Source organism: Triturus cristatus, chromosome 3_1 (genome assembly GCF_964204655.1).
Source record: "Triturus cristatus chromosome 3_1, aTriCri1.1, whole genome shotgun sequence".
NCBI lineage: Eukaryota > Metazoa > Chordata > Amphibia > Caudata > Salamandridae > Triturus > Triturus cristatus.
Window position 1 is genome coordinate 332,033,562 of NC_140583.1, and position 19,585 is coordinate 332,053,146.

Sequence of the window (19,585 nt, forward strand, 5' to 3'; positions counted from 1 at the left end):
GTAGGAAAATGTTGGGGGACCCACGCAAGCCATACCTCGCTGGACTCCCCCGGGTGTCTACTTTTCAGAAATGTGTGGGTATGGAAGTTTCCCAAAATGGCCGCCGAGCCCGGGGCCAAAAACTCATGGGACTCCCCTTGCAAAACCAGGTTGTTTTGCGATAGGTAATTTTGATGTCGCCTCAAAGGGTTTTGGGCCCTTGCCTGTCACGGATCCTTGACCCACCCATGCAAGTGAGGTACCATTTTTCTCGGAAGACTTTGGGGAAGACGGGGTGAGTAGAAATTTGTGGATCCACGCAGATTCCAGAACTTTTCACCACAGAAATGTGAGGAAAATGTGTTTTTTTTTTTACAATCATTTAGGTTTGCAAGGGATTCTGGGTAAAAGAACCTGGTGAGAGGCAGTCAAGTCACCCCATTTTGTATTCCCCTGGGTGTCTAGTTTTCAAAAATGTATAGGTTCGCTAGGTTTCCCTAAGTGCCGGCAGAGCTAGGGTTAAAAAAACTAGAGCTAGGGTTAAAAAAACTACAGCTAGGTACTTTGCCAAAAAAGGGTCATTTTTAAATGTGAAATTGTGGTGTGTCCACGTTGTGTTTTGCGCCGTTTCCTGTCGCGGCCACTAGGCCTACCCACACAAGTGAGGTACCATTTTTCTCTGAAGACTTTGGGGAACGTGGGGTGTGTGGAAATTTGTGGATCCACGCAGAGTGCAGAACTTTCCACCACAGAAATGTGAGGAAAATGTGTTTATTTTGACAATGGTTTTGTTTTGCAAGGGATTCTGGGTAACAGAACCTGGTGTGAGCCAGTCAAGTCACCCCATCTTGGATTCCCCTGGGTATCTAGTTTTAAAAAATGTTTAGGTTTGCTAGGTTTCCCTAGGTGCTGGCAGAGCTAGGGTTCAAAAACTACAGCTAGCTACTTTTCCAAAAAAGGGTCCATTTTTGCTGTGAAATTGTGGTGTGTCCACATTGCGTTTTGCGCCGTTTCCTGTCGTGGGCACTAAGCCTACCTACACCAGTGAGGTACCATTTTTATCGGGAGACTTAGGGTAATTCAGGTTTGTAAAGCAACTGTTATTACCCATGGACTTTCGATGCATTTCTGCCTTCCAAATGAAAGACAATGTGTAAAAAAAGAAGTAATTTTGAAAAATCATCGATAATTCTCATGCTAGTATGAGTATTTCCAATTTCGTATATGTGCAAATATCTACTGTTCCTAAACTCTATATTTTGGTCCCATTTCAGAAATACATAGGTGTCTTTCATACCGATTGTTCCATGTATACATTTTCCCAGAATAATTGCTATATACCCGGTACATAATAAAAAATCATTGCAAGTTGCTGCTTAGTTTTTGGCTATGGGTTCATTGGGTTCTTGGTGAACCTACAAGTCCTATATATCCTCACAACCAGGAAGGTCAAGCGGATGTAACGGTATATTGCTTTCAAAGAGTCGTCGTAATAAGAAGCTACATGTGAAAACGTTGACACAAAAGGCTGTTCTTTTCAAATAATTTTCAATTTTCCCGATATTTAACTGTTAGTTTCTATAAAGAAACGTTGAAGGATCTACACAAATAACCCCTTGCAGAATTCAGAATTTTGTCTACTTTTCCAAAATGTATAGCCTTCCTGGAACCATTATTGCTTTCATACACATTTCTACCATTAACTGGAAGAAAGTTGAAAGCACAAAAAATAGAAAAAATAGGCAATGTCCCAGAAAAATGCCAAAACTGTGGAAAACATTTTGGTTTTCTGACAAAAGTCTGCTTGTCCCTGAAAGCTGGGAAGATGATTTCAGCACCACAACCCCTTTTTTGATACCATTTGCAGGAAAAAAAACAGACGCTTTCACCTGTAGCCCTTTTTTCGCATTGTTCCCCAAAAAACAAAATTTAGCTGTATTTTGGCTAATTTCTGGGTCCCCTCTAGGGGAATAAAAAATTAGCTAGCATTCGCGCCAAGAATTTTCAATTCTATTAAGGACACGGAGGCGAGGATTATGCTTCTCTTTCTATTTATTGCTACTCACAGCAGCCAATGAAAACTTTTCTTATGCAAAACAAACTACATTTCCCATGATGCATGCACCACATCACTTCCTGCAGAGCCCCATAAGAGCCAGTAACACCGGAACCAGTCCTCTTTCTTTGCTCCGAACAATAAGTCCAATAATTATAATAAAGTTCAACAACAGCTTCCAACGTGGAAGAAACCAGACCAGCTGGGAAGAACGTCAACTTAAAACAGGCTTAATCCATCTTCTTTTCGGATCCTGAAAAAAACAGAGATAACACAACCCGTAACTTCTGTATAAGCAGAGTATATATGCAAAACGGGTGGGCAACAATTACAATACTTGTAATTTAACCGGGTGGGATAATCCTCGCCTCCGTGTCCTTAATAGAATTGAAAATTCTTGGCGCGAATGCTAGCTAATTTTTTATTCTATTACAGGACCGGAGGCTTCGTATTATGCTAGTTTAACGCGGATTAAAAACAGTGGATATATCACCCACCGGTTTATAATAAAACTGTTTAAACATTGACTCAGACGACCAGTCTGCAGCATGCATGATATCCTGCACAGTAGAACCCAACATGAAAGTCTTAGAGGCCATAGCACCTCTGAGAGAATGTGCACCAAATACCTGAGTATCTACACCTGCTTCTTGCATAACATCTTTGAGCCATCTGGCTATAGTAGCCGCAGTCACAGTTTTGTACGGTTTCTGCAGAGCAATCAACAATTGTACCACACCATCAGGCCTGGTAGGCCTGGTACAGTCTTCATAAGCCTTGAGGCATTGGACCACACAAAGTTTAGCATTATCGGGAAAAGCATAATAATCCACACTGCGTGAAATGGTTTTAGTTCTAGACGTAATAGAAAACAAAACTCCCTCCGGAGTAAATACTCTACCTGTAATATCAAGAGCTTTAATATCCGAAGAACGTCTACAAGCCGCTAGGCAGAGCAACATGGCCAGTTTGGCCGACAATTGTTTCCTGGACAACCTATTGTTGTCGGGCCATCTATTAAATAGTGACAGAGCCAGCGAGACATCCCACAAAGAAGAATACCTTGGTTTGGGTGGATTAGCTACTCTGATACCCTTTAGTAGTTTACATATTAAAGGATGCATTCCGACAGGTTTGCCCTCGATCTGAGAGTGGCCTGCCGATATGGCGGAACGGAAGTTATTAACAGAACGATATGCTAGACCTTCCGACGCTTTTTCAGATAGGAAATTTACAATACAGGGTAGTCCTGCCCCCACGGGATCCACATGCTGTCCTATGCACCAACGATCCCAGCATCCCCAGGCGGAAGAATATCGCTTCTTGGTAGAGGGGGCCCACGCCTGATGGATAAATCCTGAAGCTTGTTCCGAAAATCCTGGCATTTGCCAACGCTGCCTGAAAGTCTCCAGGCCATCAGGGACAGATGTCCCGAGAGAACCATCGGGTGTCTCTCCCCCTGAGGGCCCTGGAGCATCGTCGAGGACCATGGGATCCTCCTGGGAAAGTCGCAACTCGCCTCCAGCAACAACGGGAACCAAGGCTGCGACTTCCACAAGGGAGTCACCAATATCACTTCTGCTTTCTGGCGCATCACTTGAGTGAAGACGCGAGGAATGAGAATGAAGGGTGGAAACGCATAATTCAACTTCTGAGTCCACTCTTGCCCGAAGGCATCCGTCGCCAGCGCCAAAGGGTCCGGCCTCCAGCTGAAAAACTTTGTCATTTGACGGTTCAGCCTGGAGGCAAACAGGTCGATCTCGCAAAAACCCCGTATCTCCTGCAGCCACCGCACCACCCGTGGGAGAAGTTGCCAGTCGCTGTGGTCTTTGAGATGGCGAGAGTTCCAATCCGCCACCACATTGGACTGACCCGGAATGTATTCTGCTATGACTGAAATCTGGTGACTCAGGCAATAGTGCCAAAAGGCCTTCGCTATCTCCACCAACATTGAGGACCTCGTGCCCCCCAGTTTGTTGATGTACCATACCGCCGATATGTTGTCCATCCGAAGCAGGATGCAACATGAGACCTGCCTGGGAGATAACGTCCGGATCGCAAATGACCCTGCGAGGAGCTCTAGACAATTTATGTGAAGATTTAACTCTTCTAGGGACCAACGCCCTCCTGTGGAAATATTTCCGCAACGCACTCCCCAACCCCAACGGCTGGCGTCGGATTCTATGACCACCTCCGGTAGCGAGCCGAAAATTGCTCTGCCGTTCCACGCCTCGACGTGGGCCAACCACCATTGCATTACCTCCCTCACTTCCTGGGAAAGAGGGACTACGTCCGTGTATGAAAGACCCTTCTGTAAGTGTTGGATCTTTAGTCGTTGAAGGGCCCTGTAGTGTAGGGGCCCCAGAAATATCGCTTGAATGGATGACGCAAGGAGTCCCACTATCCGGGCAATCCCCCTGAGCGAAACCATTTGTTTGGTCAGGAATGAGCGAAGCTCCTTCTTGATATCCCGAAGCTTGGAATTTGGAAGGCTGAGTTGGGCCGTATGAGAGTTTATGACGAACCCCAGAAAGTCTATCGTCTGTGTGGGACACAGAACCGATTTTGGTTTGTTGATCACGAACCCCAGGTTCTGTAAAATACGAATGGTCATGCGCAAGTGTTGCACCGCCAACGCCTGAGATTGCGCCATGATGAGCATGTCGTTCAGGTAGACAATCATGCGAACCCCTTGTTCTCTGAGATAGGCTACGACCGGTTTCAGAACCTTGGTGAAGCACCACGGTGCTGAGGAAAGTCCGAAAGGAAGGACCAAATATTCGTACCACCGGTTCCGCCATTGAAATTGAAGGAATCTGCGATGGGGACGATATATGGGGACGGACAGATAGGCGTCCTTCAGGTCCAGACGGACCAACCAGTCCCCCTGCTTCAATAGGTCTTCCAGCAGATGGATGCCCTCCATCTTGAAGTGTTTGTAAGTCATAAAGTGGTTGAAATCCTTCAAATTGAGTACCAACCTGTAACCACCGCCTTTCTTCTGCACCAGAAAAATATTGCTGCAGAAACCGCGAGGGCCCTCGTTGCAAGGAGCTATCGCACGTTTCAGCAGCAATCCTTCTATTTCTGAATCTATGAAATCGCACTCTAGTTGGGAAAAAGACAGCTGTCTGGGCCGATGAACCTGACAGGACGTCTGAAGGAACTCTAGGTGGAACCCCTGAACTGTCTGCAAAACCCAGACGTCCTGTGATATTTGAACCCAATTGTGATAAAACTGCTGAATACGTCCCCCCAACGGAAGAAGAAATAAATCTGGAGCGCTCACCTGAAGACTCGGTGTTCTGGAATCCTCCCCGATAGGATCCCTTGTTAAAGCGCCGCTTGCTGAAGCGCTGCCTGGTGGGGTAGAAGGTGCCACCGCGGGTGGAGTCCCACTCTCCTCTGCCGCGTCCGAAATCTCCTCTTTGAGGACCTTGGGAGAATTGACGGCCAAACGAGCATCCCCGGCCTCGTCCGGCCCTGTTGAAAACCCCTGCTTGGAATACCCGTTTGATTCCAGCCCGAGCTGTGTCCAGGGTCGTGTAGGTGCCCACGTATTTCGCCACATCTTTTACGAATCGGTCGCTGAATAGGTTTCCGTCCGCCAATGGGCCAGGCTCCGCCGCCGCCAACTCCGTAAGGTTAGAGTCCATGCGCATCAGAATGGACTTCCTGCGCTCCGTAGAGATTGCGCAGTTGGCATTACCCAATAGGCAGATCGCCCGCTGGGTCCAGCCCGCCAAAACATGGGAATCAATAGCGGTTCCCGATTCCTGCGCCTCTAGAGCCATCTCCAATATCTTGGCTAGGGGCCTGACCACGTCAAGAAGCTTGTCCTGGCACCCTCGCCATGCGCGGTGTATATCCTTCTTGGGGTCCTTGGCAAACTTTTTAAGGAAAGTTAGCAAACTGGGATCAATTTCCGGCGTTTCTGCCACCTTATCCGTAAAATCCGGTCGGGGACATTCAGACCGCAGTCTGTTGCGCACCTCCTTGTCAAAGCTCTAGCGCAAATTCTCAAGTAAATACGCTGCTACCTCCGGGGCAGGCCACCAATCCGAGGATCTGGGGTGAACGATATCCGAGGGGTTGAATGTGAAAGGCGTAGGGGCCGGCTGAGAAGTCTCCACATTTTTTACTTTCCGAGACTTCTTCTTGTGAGGGGAATCATCAGGGGTGTCCGAAGAGGTGGTACCAGGTTCCGAGTCAGTATCCTGCACCCTCTCCCTCTCCGTCGCAGGGCGCGGGAGTGACGCATAGGAATCAGAGTGCGGCCAGGACCTAGTCCGTGGCTCCTTTGCCGGCTCCTCAGCTGGGGTAGTGAAGCCATGATGCTTCGCGAACCTCTCCAGTTGCCTAGTAGTAGGCTTCAATGCAGTCGCCAATGCCTGCTGCACAGTTCTCGGAACAGCCTTCTCCAGGGCCTTGTTGACTGACTCCTGCACGGAAGCGTCCAGGGCCTCAACAATGTTATCTTCGATGGCAGGTGTCCCTACCTCCTCCTCGTACAAGGTGTCATCCTCCTCATAGTGCACCCAATTTTCCATGGTGGAACCAAATTTGTAGACGTATTTGCTCATAGGGCAACAGTAAGGAGGAGTAACCAGGGGGGGAGCCAACCCACAGCACAACAGCACCGGTACCTAGCTCCTCAGCAACAGCTGTGTCCCAATTATTACAGCCCACAGGGCGTAGTGGAGCCAAAGAGCAAGAAAAAGATCCAAGGAGGTGTGCTCCCTCCAGGCCCAGGTCGTTTTTGCAGCCAGCCAGGCGTAAGCAGTGCTCTCTTAAAACGCAGCCTGAATGGCAAAAACGAAAGCAAAAACACATAAAAACGGGCAGTTACCACGTGTGTAGCCCAAATCCTACCAAAATAGCCCAATTGGGCTACGCACGTGGAAACACGAACTAAACCGAAAGTAATAGGCTCCCAGCGTCACCTTCAAATAAAGGAAGCCTTAGCGCCAATATCCGGAGTAAATTTCACCCGCCGAAGGCGGGGCGGTACCGTGTGCCTTAACAATAATAAAAAAGCGCTCACGCGCTGAAAGGGGCACCTACGAGGCGGCCGTGCGCCACGTCTGACACTCGTCAGGAAATACACGCTACCGCGCGAAGCAGCCTCGCATCGCTCGCTGTTACCTATGCCCCCGACTCATCCCCGCTCTCAGCCGGGGTCTCGTAGCGCCAATGCGCGTCGCTCGGTAAGCACAACTCTGTGAGTTTGCATGTAAGCGCGGCGTTTAAACATTCATCTGCCGCTTGCACAATCAAAGCCTGAAGAGTGAATCCAAATCACAAATCACAACAATCAATAATAATAAAACGGAGCTCTCAACTTAACTGTCTGCGTGAGCAGCAAAGAAAGAGGACTGGTTCCGGTGTTACTGGCTCTTATTGGGCTCTGCAGGAAGTGATGTGGTGCATGCATCATGGAAAATGTAGTTTGTTTTGCATAAGAAAAGTTTTCATTGGCTGCTGTGAGTAGCAATAAATAGAAAGAGAAGCATAATACGAAGCCTCCGGTCCTGTAATAGAATCCACAAACCCTGGGTACCTTTAGAGTCCCCATGATGTTGGAAAAAAAGGACGCAAATTTGGCATGGATACCTTATGTTGTCAAAAAGTTAAACAACTCGTGGCAATAACATGAGAGCACTTTAGTCTAATTCAGGGATATCCAATGTTGGTCTATCTGGACTGGATCCATGCCAGAATTTCAGATATTGACTTGGAATGAACACACACGAGTTCCCTTTCCCTTGACCTCTGGATAGATCTATCTTCTTCTCAGTCCCACCCTGAAATGAGATTTACTTCTGCCTGTGACAAAAATTCATCCATGGCTGTTTGCTTGTTCAGAATAGGCTACCAAACTATTTGTGAATACTCGCAAACACATTTCTGGGTTTCCTCAAATATTCATTGAATTGCCAACTTTGAACCCCCAATTACCAGCACTTGAAGTATTTGCTCATATGGAAATCTACGTGCGAGTACATCTTTTCACAAGGGTGAAATGCCATCAAATGATTGGCAAAAAAAGGCTCTATTCCCTCAAGTAAGTTTATTGGTATATGTAAACTGAACTTGCAACAGCAAAAAGATATGATAGTCAGGCCTTGTAATCATTTACAGAGTCAGTGGTTAGCCTCCAAATCTAGCATGGAATCGTTCCCCATGGATCAATGCTGGACATACCTAACAAACAGCAATTCTGAAATGAGAAACTCCTTAAGGATCATTGCTACTGTTATACTTTTTTCCCAAAAGATAGTGTCAGAAAATAACTTTAATGCGGTTTCTCTGGATAGCACTTTAGCACAGTTTACCTGCATTAACACCAGTAGAAAAGAACTGGAAGGACTTGGAGGTTAAAGATATATGATTAATAACAGACTGGTCAGTATATTTAATTTATATTAGAACATTGGAATGTTGAGAGCTCTATTGCAGACAATGGAGTGGCTCCAGGCATATAATGGCTAGTAGAAGCCTTCTGCTCCAACATTCCAATGTTTATCTTTGTCGGCAGCGGGCTATAAAGCTATATGACGTTGCCTATTAGAAATAGGAAAAAATGTCATACCAAGCAGTGAGGCGTCTGTGTATGTTTTATCAAACAGTACAACTCGTATCTGTAACCTGAAAAAGATAAAAAGAAGTACAATTAACACCTTTACTACAAAAATGGCATATTTCAAATTAAGACACGCATTACAATTATTCAAGCAAAACTGGTATTTCTATGCATTCTCTCTCTGGCATACACGTTACAGTAACACCAGCCTTTAAAAACTGTGTGATTCATCCTTTCATACATTTCATTAAGAAGACAATAGTTTCAGCTGCATTATTTTTTTTAAGAAAAAGTTAGAGAAGCATATAGCATTGTCTCACTACCTTTCCAGGTTGCCCAAAGATGTACATTATAGACCTGATCTTCTGTGGCCTAGAAATAATGTCGAGGTTACTGTTGTTTTATAGCGAGAACCAAAAATAAATACAAGTGGCCATAACCCACGCTCAAGCCTACTCCGTGTGACCCCAGTAGCTGTATGGGCCCATACTTCCTAGGTCCTCAATAGGGCATTTGTAAAGGTCAGACTACAAGCGAGGTCATAAATGCTATAGTTAGGGTTTTACTTGGGTATAAAAATGTAAGAAAGTAACTCAATGCAAACACATTACCCTGGTTCCAGTTTAATATTGCCTAATAAGGTGAGCAAATAGTTCACACTCTATCACTTGTGTGGTTTCATGGTCTGCTATTGCCCTTTCAAATTTTATTAACGTCATTAAAAGCTTGGTTAAAAGGTACCAGTTAAAGCTGCCCGGTTTAATTTCAGAACTCATTTGCATCCATTGTAGGTAGAACGTGGTGGCATTCATAGGGCCACTAGAGGAGGCCCCCTGGTCATTGAACCAGGGAGCCGGGAGGTGGCTCAGGCCAAAGCGTTTATCTATGGCCGGTAGAGTTTTTTCCATGGCCTCCAAAAGCTAGTAGTGAACCAGGTCCTGATCCATGTTAACCGTTTGTTTTCAAAATAGGCCGAGTGCTATTAAGATTCTCATTCAGGGCTGAAACATTCCATTTTGACCAATTCCTATTTAGAAGATTATGGGTCATGATGTTAAAGGGCTGTGGGGGAAACTGACCTTAGATGGTACCGCAAAATGGTCAGACCACAGTAACTGGAGGGGAGGATCTGTAACCAGCTTCGTTATGTTAGAAAAGACTGGATGCAGAGTAATGACTGAGGACACCCAAATCCCCTATAAAGGAAGTACTCTGGTTGCACTTGGAGTCTTCCAAGTTGAAGAAAAGCATGAATCCATAATCAATAAGAAGATTTATTGTATAATAATGCAGCACAGCAACAGGAACAACAGATACTAAGACAGGTCCAGTACCACTGGCCAGTCTCAGTCAGATTCCAGTCCATGGTTCCAAATGGAACTAGAATGCATAACAAATGACAACTCATATGACAGCAAGGAGAAATCAGCATATAACATATCCCCCTTTCATACAAAAACAAATAAAACAAGGTATGGAAATAGTGCAATAGTATATAAAAAAAACTATCACACAAAATCTGAAAACTTCACAGGAAAAGATCTTGCACGAGTGGAACCTTTCACTCTATGAGCAACTGAATCCCCAAGTGATCTAGTGGTATCCAGACCATTGGAAATTACAAGCTGTGAACACCCATTCAAAGGTAATTTAGACGATGAAGCATAGGAATCATTATAAACAACTTCTGCCCGAGATCTAACATTCATTGGACATCTAGAAACCCGCCTGACATTCCAAAGCTTACCATCCTGGGTTATAAGAGAATTCTTAAAAACCTTGGTGATCTTAATGGGTTTATAAAACTTACTGACACATTTCCCTAAGAAACCCGGTTTCTTTACTCTCACCCATTCCCCTACTTTAAAATTGTGTTCCTTAACATTCCACTTACGGTCAAACCACTCCTTGTTCTTAATTTGTTTTTCCTTAACTCTAATGCTGGTAGCACTAACATCTTGGACATTCGTTATTTTATTGTCACACTTCTCTTTAAGCCACCAAGGACAAATATAAGAAGCAGGATTCCTGCCCCTTAACAAATAAAAAGGACTGACCTCCGTAATTGAATGTGGCGTAATCCTATACGTCCACAACCTTTCCCTTAATTCTCCTTTCCAATCCTGAGAACACTTAAGAACCTCTGAAACATAACCCTTTAATACACGATTGAAACGCTCAACCTGCCCATTTTCATGTGGCGCATACAATGCCGTGGTAACATGTTTGATCTGGTGACACTTAAGATATTCCTCCATCTCCTTTGAAGTCAACTGCACCCCATTATCAGTCACAATGACCGAAGGACAACCTTCCCTTGCAAAAATTTCTTTAAAGAAATCCAAAACTCTAGAAGTGGTGGCCATTGGGACAAACTTCACTTCTGGCCATTTAGAATGATAATCTACCAACACAAGAGCATACCGTGACTCCAAAGGTAAATTCAAAAAGGGACCAGAAATATCAAAAGCCAGTTTCTTCCAGGGTTCCTCTGGCCAAACTGTGGGACTAAGAGGAGGAACATTGACCCTTAGCATTTTATCATTAGAAATACAAACATCACACTCCCTAACAACTCTATCAGCCATGCGATCCATTCCTGGCCACCAAAAATAAGTCCTCATTAATCGCTTCATGGCAGACATCCCTGGATGTGATTTGTGAGCCAAATTAAGAATCATACCTCGAACTCCAAAGGGTGGTACACATTTACCAGCTTTATAGACAAAATCCCCTTCTAACTCCAAATCATCCGCCACATTATACAAAGGCATAAGCTCTTCTGACACATCTTTCCTGTTTGGCCATCCTTCCACAATAAATCTCTTCACTGACTCCCAAAGAGAATCATTCTCCTCACTAGACTTCCAGGATACCTCTGATATGTCCGCAAACGCACCAACCACCACATCCTGAATGGTTGTAACAATATCTGTATCATCTTCTTTTTTACTAGGAAAAGAAACACAGGGATGTCGTGACATAAAATCTGCAGTTACATTTTTCTTCCCTGGTACAAACTCCGTTTTAAAACAATACTCCTGCAATCTCGAAGTTAGCCTTGCAATCCTGGCAGTGGAATTCCACCCTCCTCCTGGAGAAAGAATATTAACCAATGGTTTATGATCCGTCCTCAAGGTAAACCTTCCACCCCAAATGTAATTCCTAAAATGTTCAATCGCCCAGACACATGCCAACAACTCCTTTTCTATAACAGCATACCGTCTTTCAGTTTCATTTAATGTTCTAGAGGCAAAACACACATTCCATTCCTCATTTCCTGATTTCTGTGAAAGCACCACCTATGCCATATAAGCTGGCATCTACTGTAATTACACAATGTTTGTTAATGCAAAAAGGCCTTAAAATGGGAGCATTGACAATATCTTTCTTGATCACCATAAAGGCTTCTTGTTGTTCATCTGTCCATTCAAAAGTTGCCTTCTGGCGCAGTAACTTCCTCAAAGGCTCCATTTTATTTGCAAAATTTGACACAAATTTCGAATAATACTCGCACATTCCTGCAAAGGACAATAATTGCTCCTTAGTCTTGGGCGAGGGAGCATTTAAAATTCCATCTACGTTTGATTTTTTTGGAACCACGCCATCACCAGTTAGTGTATGCCCCAAATACTCCACACTCTCTTTAAACATTTTACACTTGTGAGATTTAAGAGTTAAACCATTTTTTTTAAGCCTAAGACAAACCTCCTCCAAGTGTTTTAAGTGCTCTTCATTATTGTGTGAAAATATTAAGATATCATCCTGAAAGCACTTCACGAAATTATCAATGTCTTTAAAGATGTTAAACATTACTCTTTGGAAAACAGAAGCCGCTGAGGCCAAACCAAACGGCATTCTGTTATATTGAAATAACCCTTGTGGAGTTATAAATGCTGTCAACATTTTCGATTCCTCAGTTAGCGCAACTTGGTGGTATGCTGACCTTAAGTCAAAGGTCGAAAATACTTTCGCCCCTTCCAACAATGACACCACTTCATTTATATTAGGTAATGGGTGACAATCAACAATTATTTCTGCATTCAAGGCTCTCAAATCCACACACAACCTCAGAGATTTATCTGGTTTCCGGACTAAAACAATGGGCGAAACCCACTCAGATGAATTAATGGGCTCTATTATGCCTTCTGATACCAAATCTTTTAACATAGTTTTCAACTCATCCCTTACATTTATGGGTACTGGTCTAATCCTTTGCCTAACCGGTGTGGCATTATTCTTAAGTTTAATCTGGTGGGAATAACCCTTAAGTTTTCCTAAAGATTCTGAAAAAACTTCTTTGTACGAATCTTTCAAGAAATTCTCCATACTATCACACCCTGTAAAAGAGATGTAACTATCATTAACAGACTCATCCAACACCACCGGATCCTTAAGTCTAGGATTTAACATTACCCCAAGTTTCCATTGATCTTTCCAGCCCAATACATTTATACCCTTAACAGCAATGTATAAATTAATATTTGCCGATCTGTTTTTAAAAGTAACTGATGTTTTGAAATAGCCCACCATGTCTATGCGTGAACCATCATAACTCAGCGGGTTTATGTCTGGTGGCAACATTTCATTAAGCTCAAAAAGTCCCTCCAGCTTCTCCTCAAAATACTGTCTTCCAATAATGGTCCATGGTGAACCTGAGTCAGCCATGAGATCTAAATCTACCCCTGACACTTGAACCACACACATGGGAGGATTCCTGGCCGGAGTGTTCTCATCTTCTTCCCAGTCAGCCATGCCAGCCAAAACCGACACCACAAAGCCTGTATTCTGTGGCCTGTCTAGATTACCTCCCTCAACCAAATCTTGTACAGGGCCTTGTAACGTAGATGAAATTCTGGGGCGAAATTGACCTGCAAATTTCCTTTGTTCCCTGCACATGTTAACAAAATGACCAATCCTACCACAATTCTTACACTCTCTCCTTAAGGCTGGACATCCACTAAATGATGCCATGTGGTTCCTGTTCCCACATCTGTAACAGGCAAGATTCTTTCCCCAGCTTTTGAAGTTAGGATTACTCCCTGACGGCGGATTGTGCACCTCCTTTTTACTCTCATCTAGTCGTTTCACAGACGCAATCTCTTCCGCTTTATCTACCTTGCTATTATTCTTAACCACATGCATCCACTTCTCAGTTTGTTCAAAAGCTTTCGCTGTCGAAATTGCTTCTGATAACTTCGGATCCCCCATCACCCACAACTGTTTTTGAGTTTCTTTACATCTTACATGTACAATGATTTGATCTCTTATCATTTCATCAGTAATTGTACCAAAACTGCAATGTAAACTTAAATTGCGCAATGCAGTTAAAAAATCATCAAATGACTCACTTTCTTCTTGCACCCTCGTATAAAACTTAAATCTGTTTAGTGCTATATTACTTCTGGGTTTAAATCTTTTTTCTATTCTAATCAAAGCTTCATTGTACACATTGGTTGCTTCGGCATTTTCCGCAACTGTAATTTGTGGTAAAGCTCTAAAAACCATCTGTCCCTCAGAGCCTAAACAGTGTAAGAGAATACTTTTCTTCCGTTCAGCTCCCATCCTCTCCCCATCTATGGCCTTCATGTAATTAATAAACTCTTCCTTCCACCTGGCCCATGGAAGAGGTGGATCGCCTTTCGTTTGTAGGAATTTTGCTGGTGGATCAAACTGCATTTTTTTTAAAATATCCTTAAGCCTGTACGACTTTAGTTATTCTTAACAAGCTAGACTAAACAGACTACAATAATACTTTATACATTTCCTTTTCAAACATCAGATGAATCACCTAAACCCTATATATATCATAAAACCTTGGGCGTCTTTTTTTTTTTTTTTTTACAGTTACTTCTTTTACTCCTGCGATCTTGTTGATGAAGTCACCACTCTTCCGACTGTTACCTGAGGCAACTTCAGCACTGTAAACGTTCCTCTGCCCAAAAACCTCTCTCAAGCTTTTAATCCTTGTTTCTGGCCTGAAAAGCACCCAGCTTCAGAAACTGTTATCCCGAAGCGTCACGTGTTTAATATATTTAAATAGTGATGAATTCCAATCTCTTTCAAGCGTTATGATTCTTCGCCGTGTTCATCCCGATCCAAAATGGCCGCCACAGCCAAAACGTCCTTGAACAGTATATTCTGTTGCAAAATGGCCGCCACGCAAAGCGCGTTGTAGACGTCAATAATTACACCCAGGCTTCCATACGATTCCCAGAGTGCACTCCGAAGTTCCAGATGAAGACGAAATGGCGGAGAACAGAGAAACGAGAGAAGACTCCAGGACTCGAAGAAGAACCACGACGTGCAAGCGTTCCAGGAAGAGCGAGGCAACACACCAGGACTCGAAGATGAACTGCCAGCGTTCCAGGGACCGATTTTCAAAAGATGCAGTGAGTTTCTAATAGATTTAACCGTCCATATTTCGCCAATGTTGTAATACCCTTTTTTTTTTAAGTGTAAACCGGAGATTCCAGCGTAGCTCAGCAGACAGTATCACTTGTCGATTTTCCCTTTTGGTTACTCCTTTTCGTTGTATAGCTTCAAAATACACTTCTTCCACAATCCGTTTCAAAACGATGAAAAAAAAAACTTCAAAATACACTTCTTCCACAATCCGTTTTACGTAGTAAGATTAGGTCGCTGTATCTCCACCGTTTCGAGGATATTAGTTGATTTATCCCCTTTCTTTTTTTTTAAATAAATAAAGTTCTTTATAATGGGTTCAGGAACATAAATCTTCTTCTGTGCTGCTTCTTATGTTGAGAAGAATGTTCCTCCGCTCGTCGCCATTGAAGAAAAGCATGAATCCATAATCAATAAGAAGATTTATTGTATAATAATGCAGCACAGCAACAGGAACAACAGATACTAAGACAGGTCCAGTACCACTGGCCAGTCTCAGTCAGATTCCAGTCCATGGTTCCAAATGGAACTAGAATGCATAACAAATGACAACTCATATGACAGCAAGGAGAAATCAGCATATAACACAAGTGCAGGTTAATATCCCCAAAGAGCGTAAAGTTGGTGGATTCTAATATCAGGGGAGCTTTTAAGTCTGTAAAAGGAGTGCACAATTTTCCACCAGACCCAGGGGACGTTAGATCAAGAATTCTGATAGAGTAAATTTATGCATAAGCGAGAGAGCAAAACCCAAAGTTTCACAAGCAGGAGCAGAAAAATCTGAAACTTTATGTTAAAAATGTATTTATTGGCATTTTCATTGTTGCACCAGCATAAAACATACATTACGAGGTGGGCATTTCATTGGCATTGCATAAACACATTTAGGTATAGCACAGATGGCAGCAGAGTAAAGACTGATCACATTACACATTGGATATATAACACAAGGTCTTTGTACAATTCTATGCATTGTTAGGCAGATCAATCGACCTCAGCATTTCTCGCCTCAGTGCCCCCCAGCCGGCCTACTAACTGGTGCAGGAGAGGCTTACCCGGCTGTTGCACCGGTAGTCATGCGTTGCAGGTAATACGTGAAAGGTTCCCATATGTTGCACGGTCTAGAGCCCGGGGGAAGTAGCTCCGCGTATATATGGTTTTGCTCTTGACAATATGACATATCTGCCAGCCATTCCTTAAATGTGGACGCCCTGCCTCTCCCCCATCTACATGCAACTTTTCGCTTCGCGATGAGCAGGCCCATCGCTATCAGACGTTTTGTGCGACCTCTATACCCTGGTAAGTAGCCTATGAGCCCAATCTCAGGAGTTAAGACCAGTTGCTCCCCTACTATTTCCCTCAGGGCCCCTGTGTGTGTTATGTCCGTGTCTGCGACTGTGCTGCCTACGTGTAGTGTTGTCATATGAATGCCTACCTTGTTACCCCAACGTCCCTCCCACAACGGCATACCCAACAACATGTTTCTTGAAAAGTCTGCTGTCTGTTGTGGAGTGCTGCAGATGTGTTTTCTATCATAAGTGATCCGCAGCCGTGCAGGGTAGAGCATGGCGTATTTCACTCCCTCCTGCTGCAGTTTTTTTCTTCATGGGCAGGTATTTTTTTCTCACTTCTTGTACATTCAGAGTGAAATCGGAGTAAAATGGTAGGGCATTGTTGTCGAAGATCACTTCTTTCATTTCACGAGCCTTGCGTAGTACCGTATTGCGGTCTCTGTAATTGAGTAGCCTTGCCACTATGGGCCTAGGTGGTGTCTTGGCGCCAAGGTTCGGTGTGCCCTCTCAACAAGGAGCGCTTTTGAGAAGACCTCCAGGTCAAAGCATGTGGTGAGGAGGTTTTCCAAGTAATCTTCAAGTCTGCCGGTATTGGTAGTTTATGACATACCTGTGATGCGGATGTTATTTTGCCGCAATCGGGCTTAGATGTCCTCATTTTTTGCCGCGATCACTTTCAGTAATTTGTCAATGTCTGTTAGTTGCCCAGCAGCTTGAGCATGATAGTCTTCAAGGGTGGATATTCTGGTTTCTGCCTCCTTCATTCTACCATCTTGTTTTTCCATTTTCTGTGTGATTTGGTCCATTCTGGCGCACATGGAGTCCATTTTCCCCTCAAGGGATGCAAAGCTATTCTTCATTGTCACCAGAAGTGTCTTCATGTCCACATCATCGGACCCTTGACACGCCTGGCTCGCCCCATCTTGTTCCGCATCATTTGGCTGCCCCCTGGTCATTCTGCAAGCGTTAAACGCCAGCTTGGCCTGTTTACCGTCTGGTTTCCCCATCACGGAGAGTTGCGCGCCTGGCGTACTGGATGGGCGCCGGTAGTCACTCAGTTGTGAACGGGCCAGCTGTTATCTCGATGCTCGTGTCCCGTGCCTTCTGTTGCCCTGCCGGGAGCGTCTGCGGAAGGGCAAACGTTCTTCTGCGCATCGTGTTGGGTGCCGCAGTGTTCTCACATGTAGTTAGTGGAACGGGTATCCGCCTCGCCCCTGACGCGTTGTCGTTGCACCAGTCCGGTGCGATTTCTCAGCTGCTCGCGGACAGTCGCTGCCTGTCATGCACTAAGGATTATTATGGGGCTGTGCAGTTCATCAGTATATCGAGCTTTGTAGAATTGCGTGTCTGGGTGAGTGTCTCGTGTCTAGTCAGTTCCTGGTCGTGATAATGCCCTCACACAGCCCAAGGGTGTGTCTTGTCGCCTGTCGGTGGCAGCGGCGCGATTCAGGGTATTCAAGTGCTGTAGGCCTTCTTCGGCTTGGCATACCTTGTCTTCCCACACTCCGTACCACATTGTAGGGTGGTGTCACAGCTCCCCGATGTTGTCAACCGTGCTAGGAGCTGGAGCGTTTGGTCGACAATGTCCTATTTCCTTCGGGCAGCGTTGTCAGGAGCAGAGGCCGTGTATTTGCTTCGCGGGGGCTGCAGTGGTGAGCGTTCCCACTTTGCGGTGAATGGAGATGAAGCCTTGTCCAACCTGTGGAGCTCTGCCTCCGACTGAGCGAGGGGCCTGACCGTGTGCCGCAAGGTTGATACGCTGCTTATGGCCAGTACCTGGGTGGCGCGCTCACTGTCCAGGTACCATGCGAAGGAGAGGCGATGAAGTTGTGTCCCTGTAGGGACAAGTGGAGTGAGTTATGCACTGGGGCCCCGCTGTGATCGCTTAGCCCGCCGTATCTGCTGGCTGTGTTCTCACAGCGCCGGTGTGTAGAAGGGGCTCACTTTCCTGTAAGGTGTAGCCGCGTCCCTCGGCTTCTTTGGGTGGTCGTATTGACATATGCTTTCATGGGCCGCCGGGAGCGGCGCTTAACTGCATTGTATTGTGCTTTCTAGCCTCCAGACGGTAGGCCTCAGTCCCCGGCGTAGTGTGGAGTCTGCCCGCCTAGGGTGTCGGGGAGGCTTGCGCTGTTCCGCTCTTTTCTTCCGGTTGTCATGCGATGACGTGTGCTCGGGCCAAGGAGCCCCGCCAGGTTCGCCATGTGCACATCTCGCTCACTGGCTGCGGGGTGGAGCGACAATCCGATGGTGGCAGGCGTGCTCTCCGCAATGGGTAGGCCCGGAGTACCGGGCTCGCATAGCAGTGGGCAGCCTAGGGGCCTCCCACCGGACGTGGAGCAGAGTGGAAGCGCACGCCGGTAGTCGGTTCGTGCAGTCTTTACCTTCTCTACACTTCTGTTCTGGTGCGGTAGTGGGTGTAGCCCAGGGCCGCCCCTGGTAAGCAGCGGGACGCAATCCCAAGAGTTATTACCCCGTCTGCGCTGATGACTGCAGTATCGCTCCGTCCTCAGTTCGTTCAGCAGTGCCACATTGTAGAGGCCGCAAAGACGCTCGGCGCTCCCGCAGTCCCACCGCAGCATCTGCCTCGCCGAAAACTGGTCGTGCCGCGACTGCCAGTCTTCCGCTACTTGTTGCAGTAGATCTTGATGCGATTACCCCACAATTACAGGATTGTTGATGATTAGTGCCTCCATGGTAGACGGAGCCTCACTAATGTGTGGCCATCTTGTGAGCCCGCACTCTAGCGCCCACCAGAAATCTTAAACTTTGCTATGAAAATCATTTTTATAAATGATGGAAATAGAAAAATCAAACAGATGTCTCAAAAGAGCCCGGCAATTCATGTTAAAAAAAATGAATTTCCTAACATGAACAGGATCTGCCAATGATTTATATGTACAACAGTCAGTGTCAAACATTGCACTGGGGCTCTTAGCATCAGATTGATGTAAAACAGTGCCGCCATTACCATCACCAAAGGTACACAGGCGAAGTTATAGACAGTGAAGGTTAGAGGGCTAGTACCTAGCTTTAAGATTTGCCAATCTGTCAGGCACGTAGGTCGCATTGCCTTTAGCTGGTCTGCAGAAAATACCTCTCTCACTGTAGGAAACCAGGGTTCCTAGCCCCTGGCTGGACAGGGACAGGCACAGACAAGGTTGCCTTAGGTGCACTTTCAGTACACCAGTGGCGCGTCCACGCCCTGGCTGCCATTAAATATTATGGCCTTAGCAATGACTAGACTGCCAACAAAGAGGCAACTAGCAACGG

General features: G+C 45.3%; 1 protein-coding gene across 2 annotated transcripts in view; it reads right to left on the minus strand.

Moving 5' to 3' along the window:
* Nucleotides 1-19,585, minus strand: part of KTI12 (KTI12 chromatin associated homolog) — a 427,307-nt gene that overhangs the window by 159,198 nt on the left and 248,524 nt on the right. For both annotated transcript variants that reach the window (XM_085644050.1, XM_085644051.1), the window contains exon 4: nt 8,628-8,683. In XM_085644050.1, the coding sequence (XP_085500176.1) occupies nt 8,628-8,683 (56 nt within the window). The remainder of the gene's footprint in view (nt 1-8,627; nt 8,684-19,585) is intronic.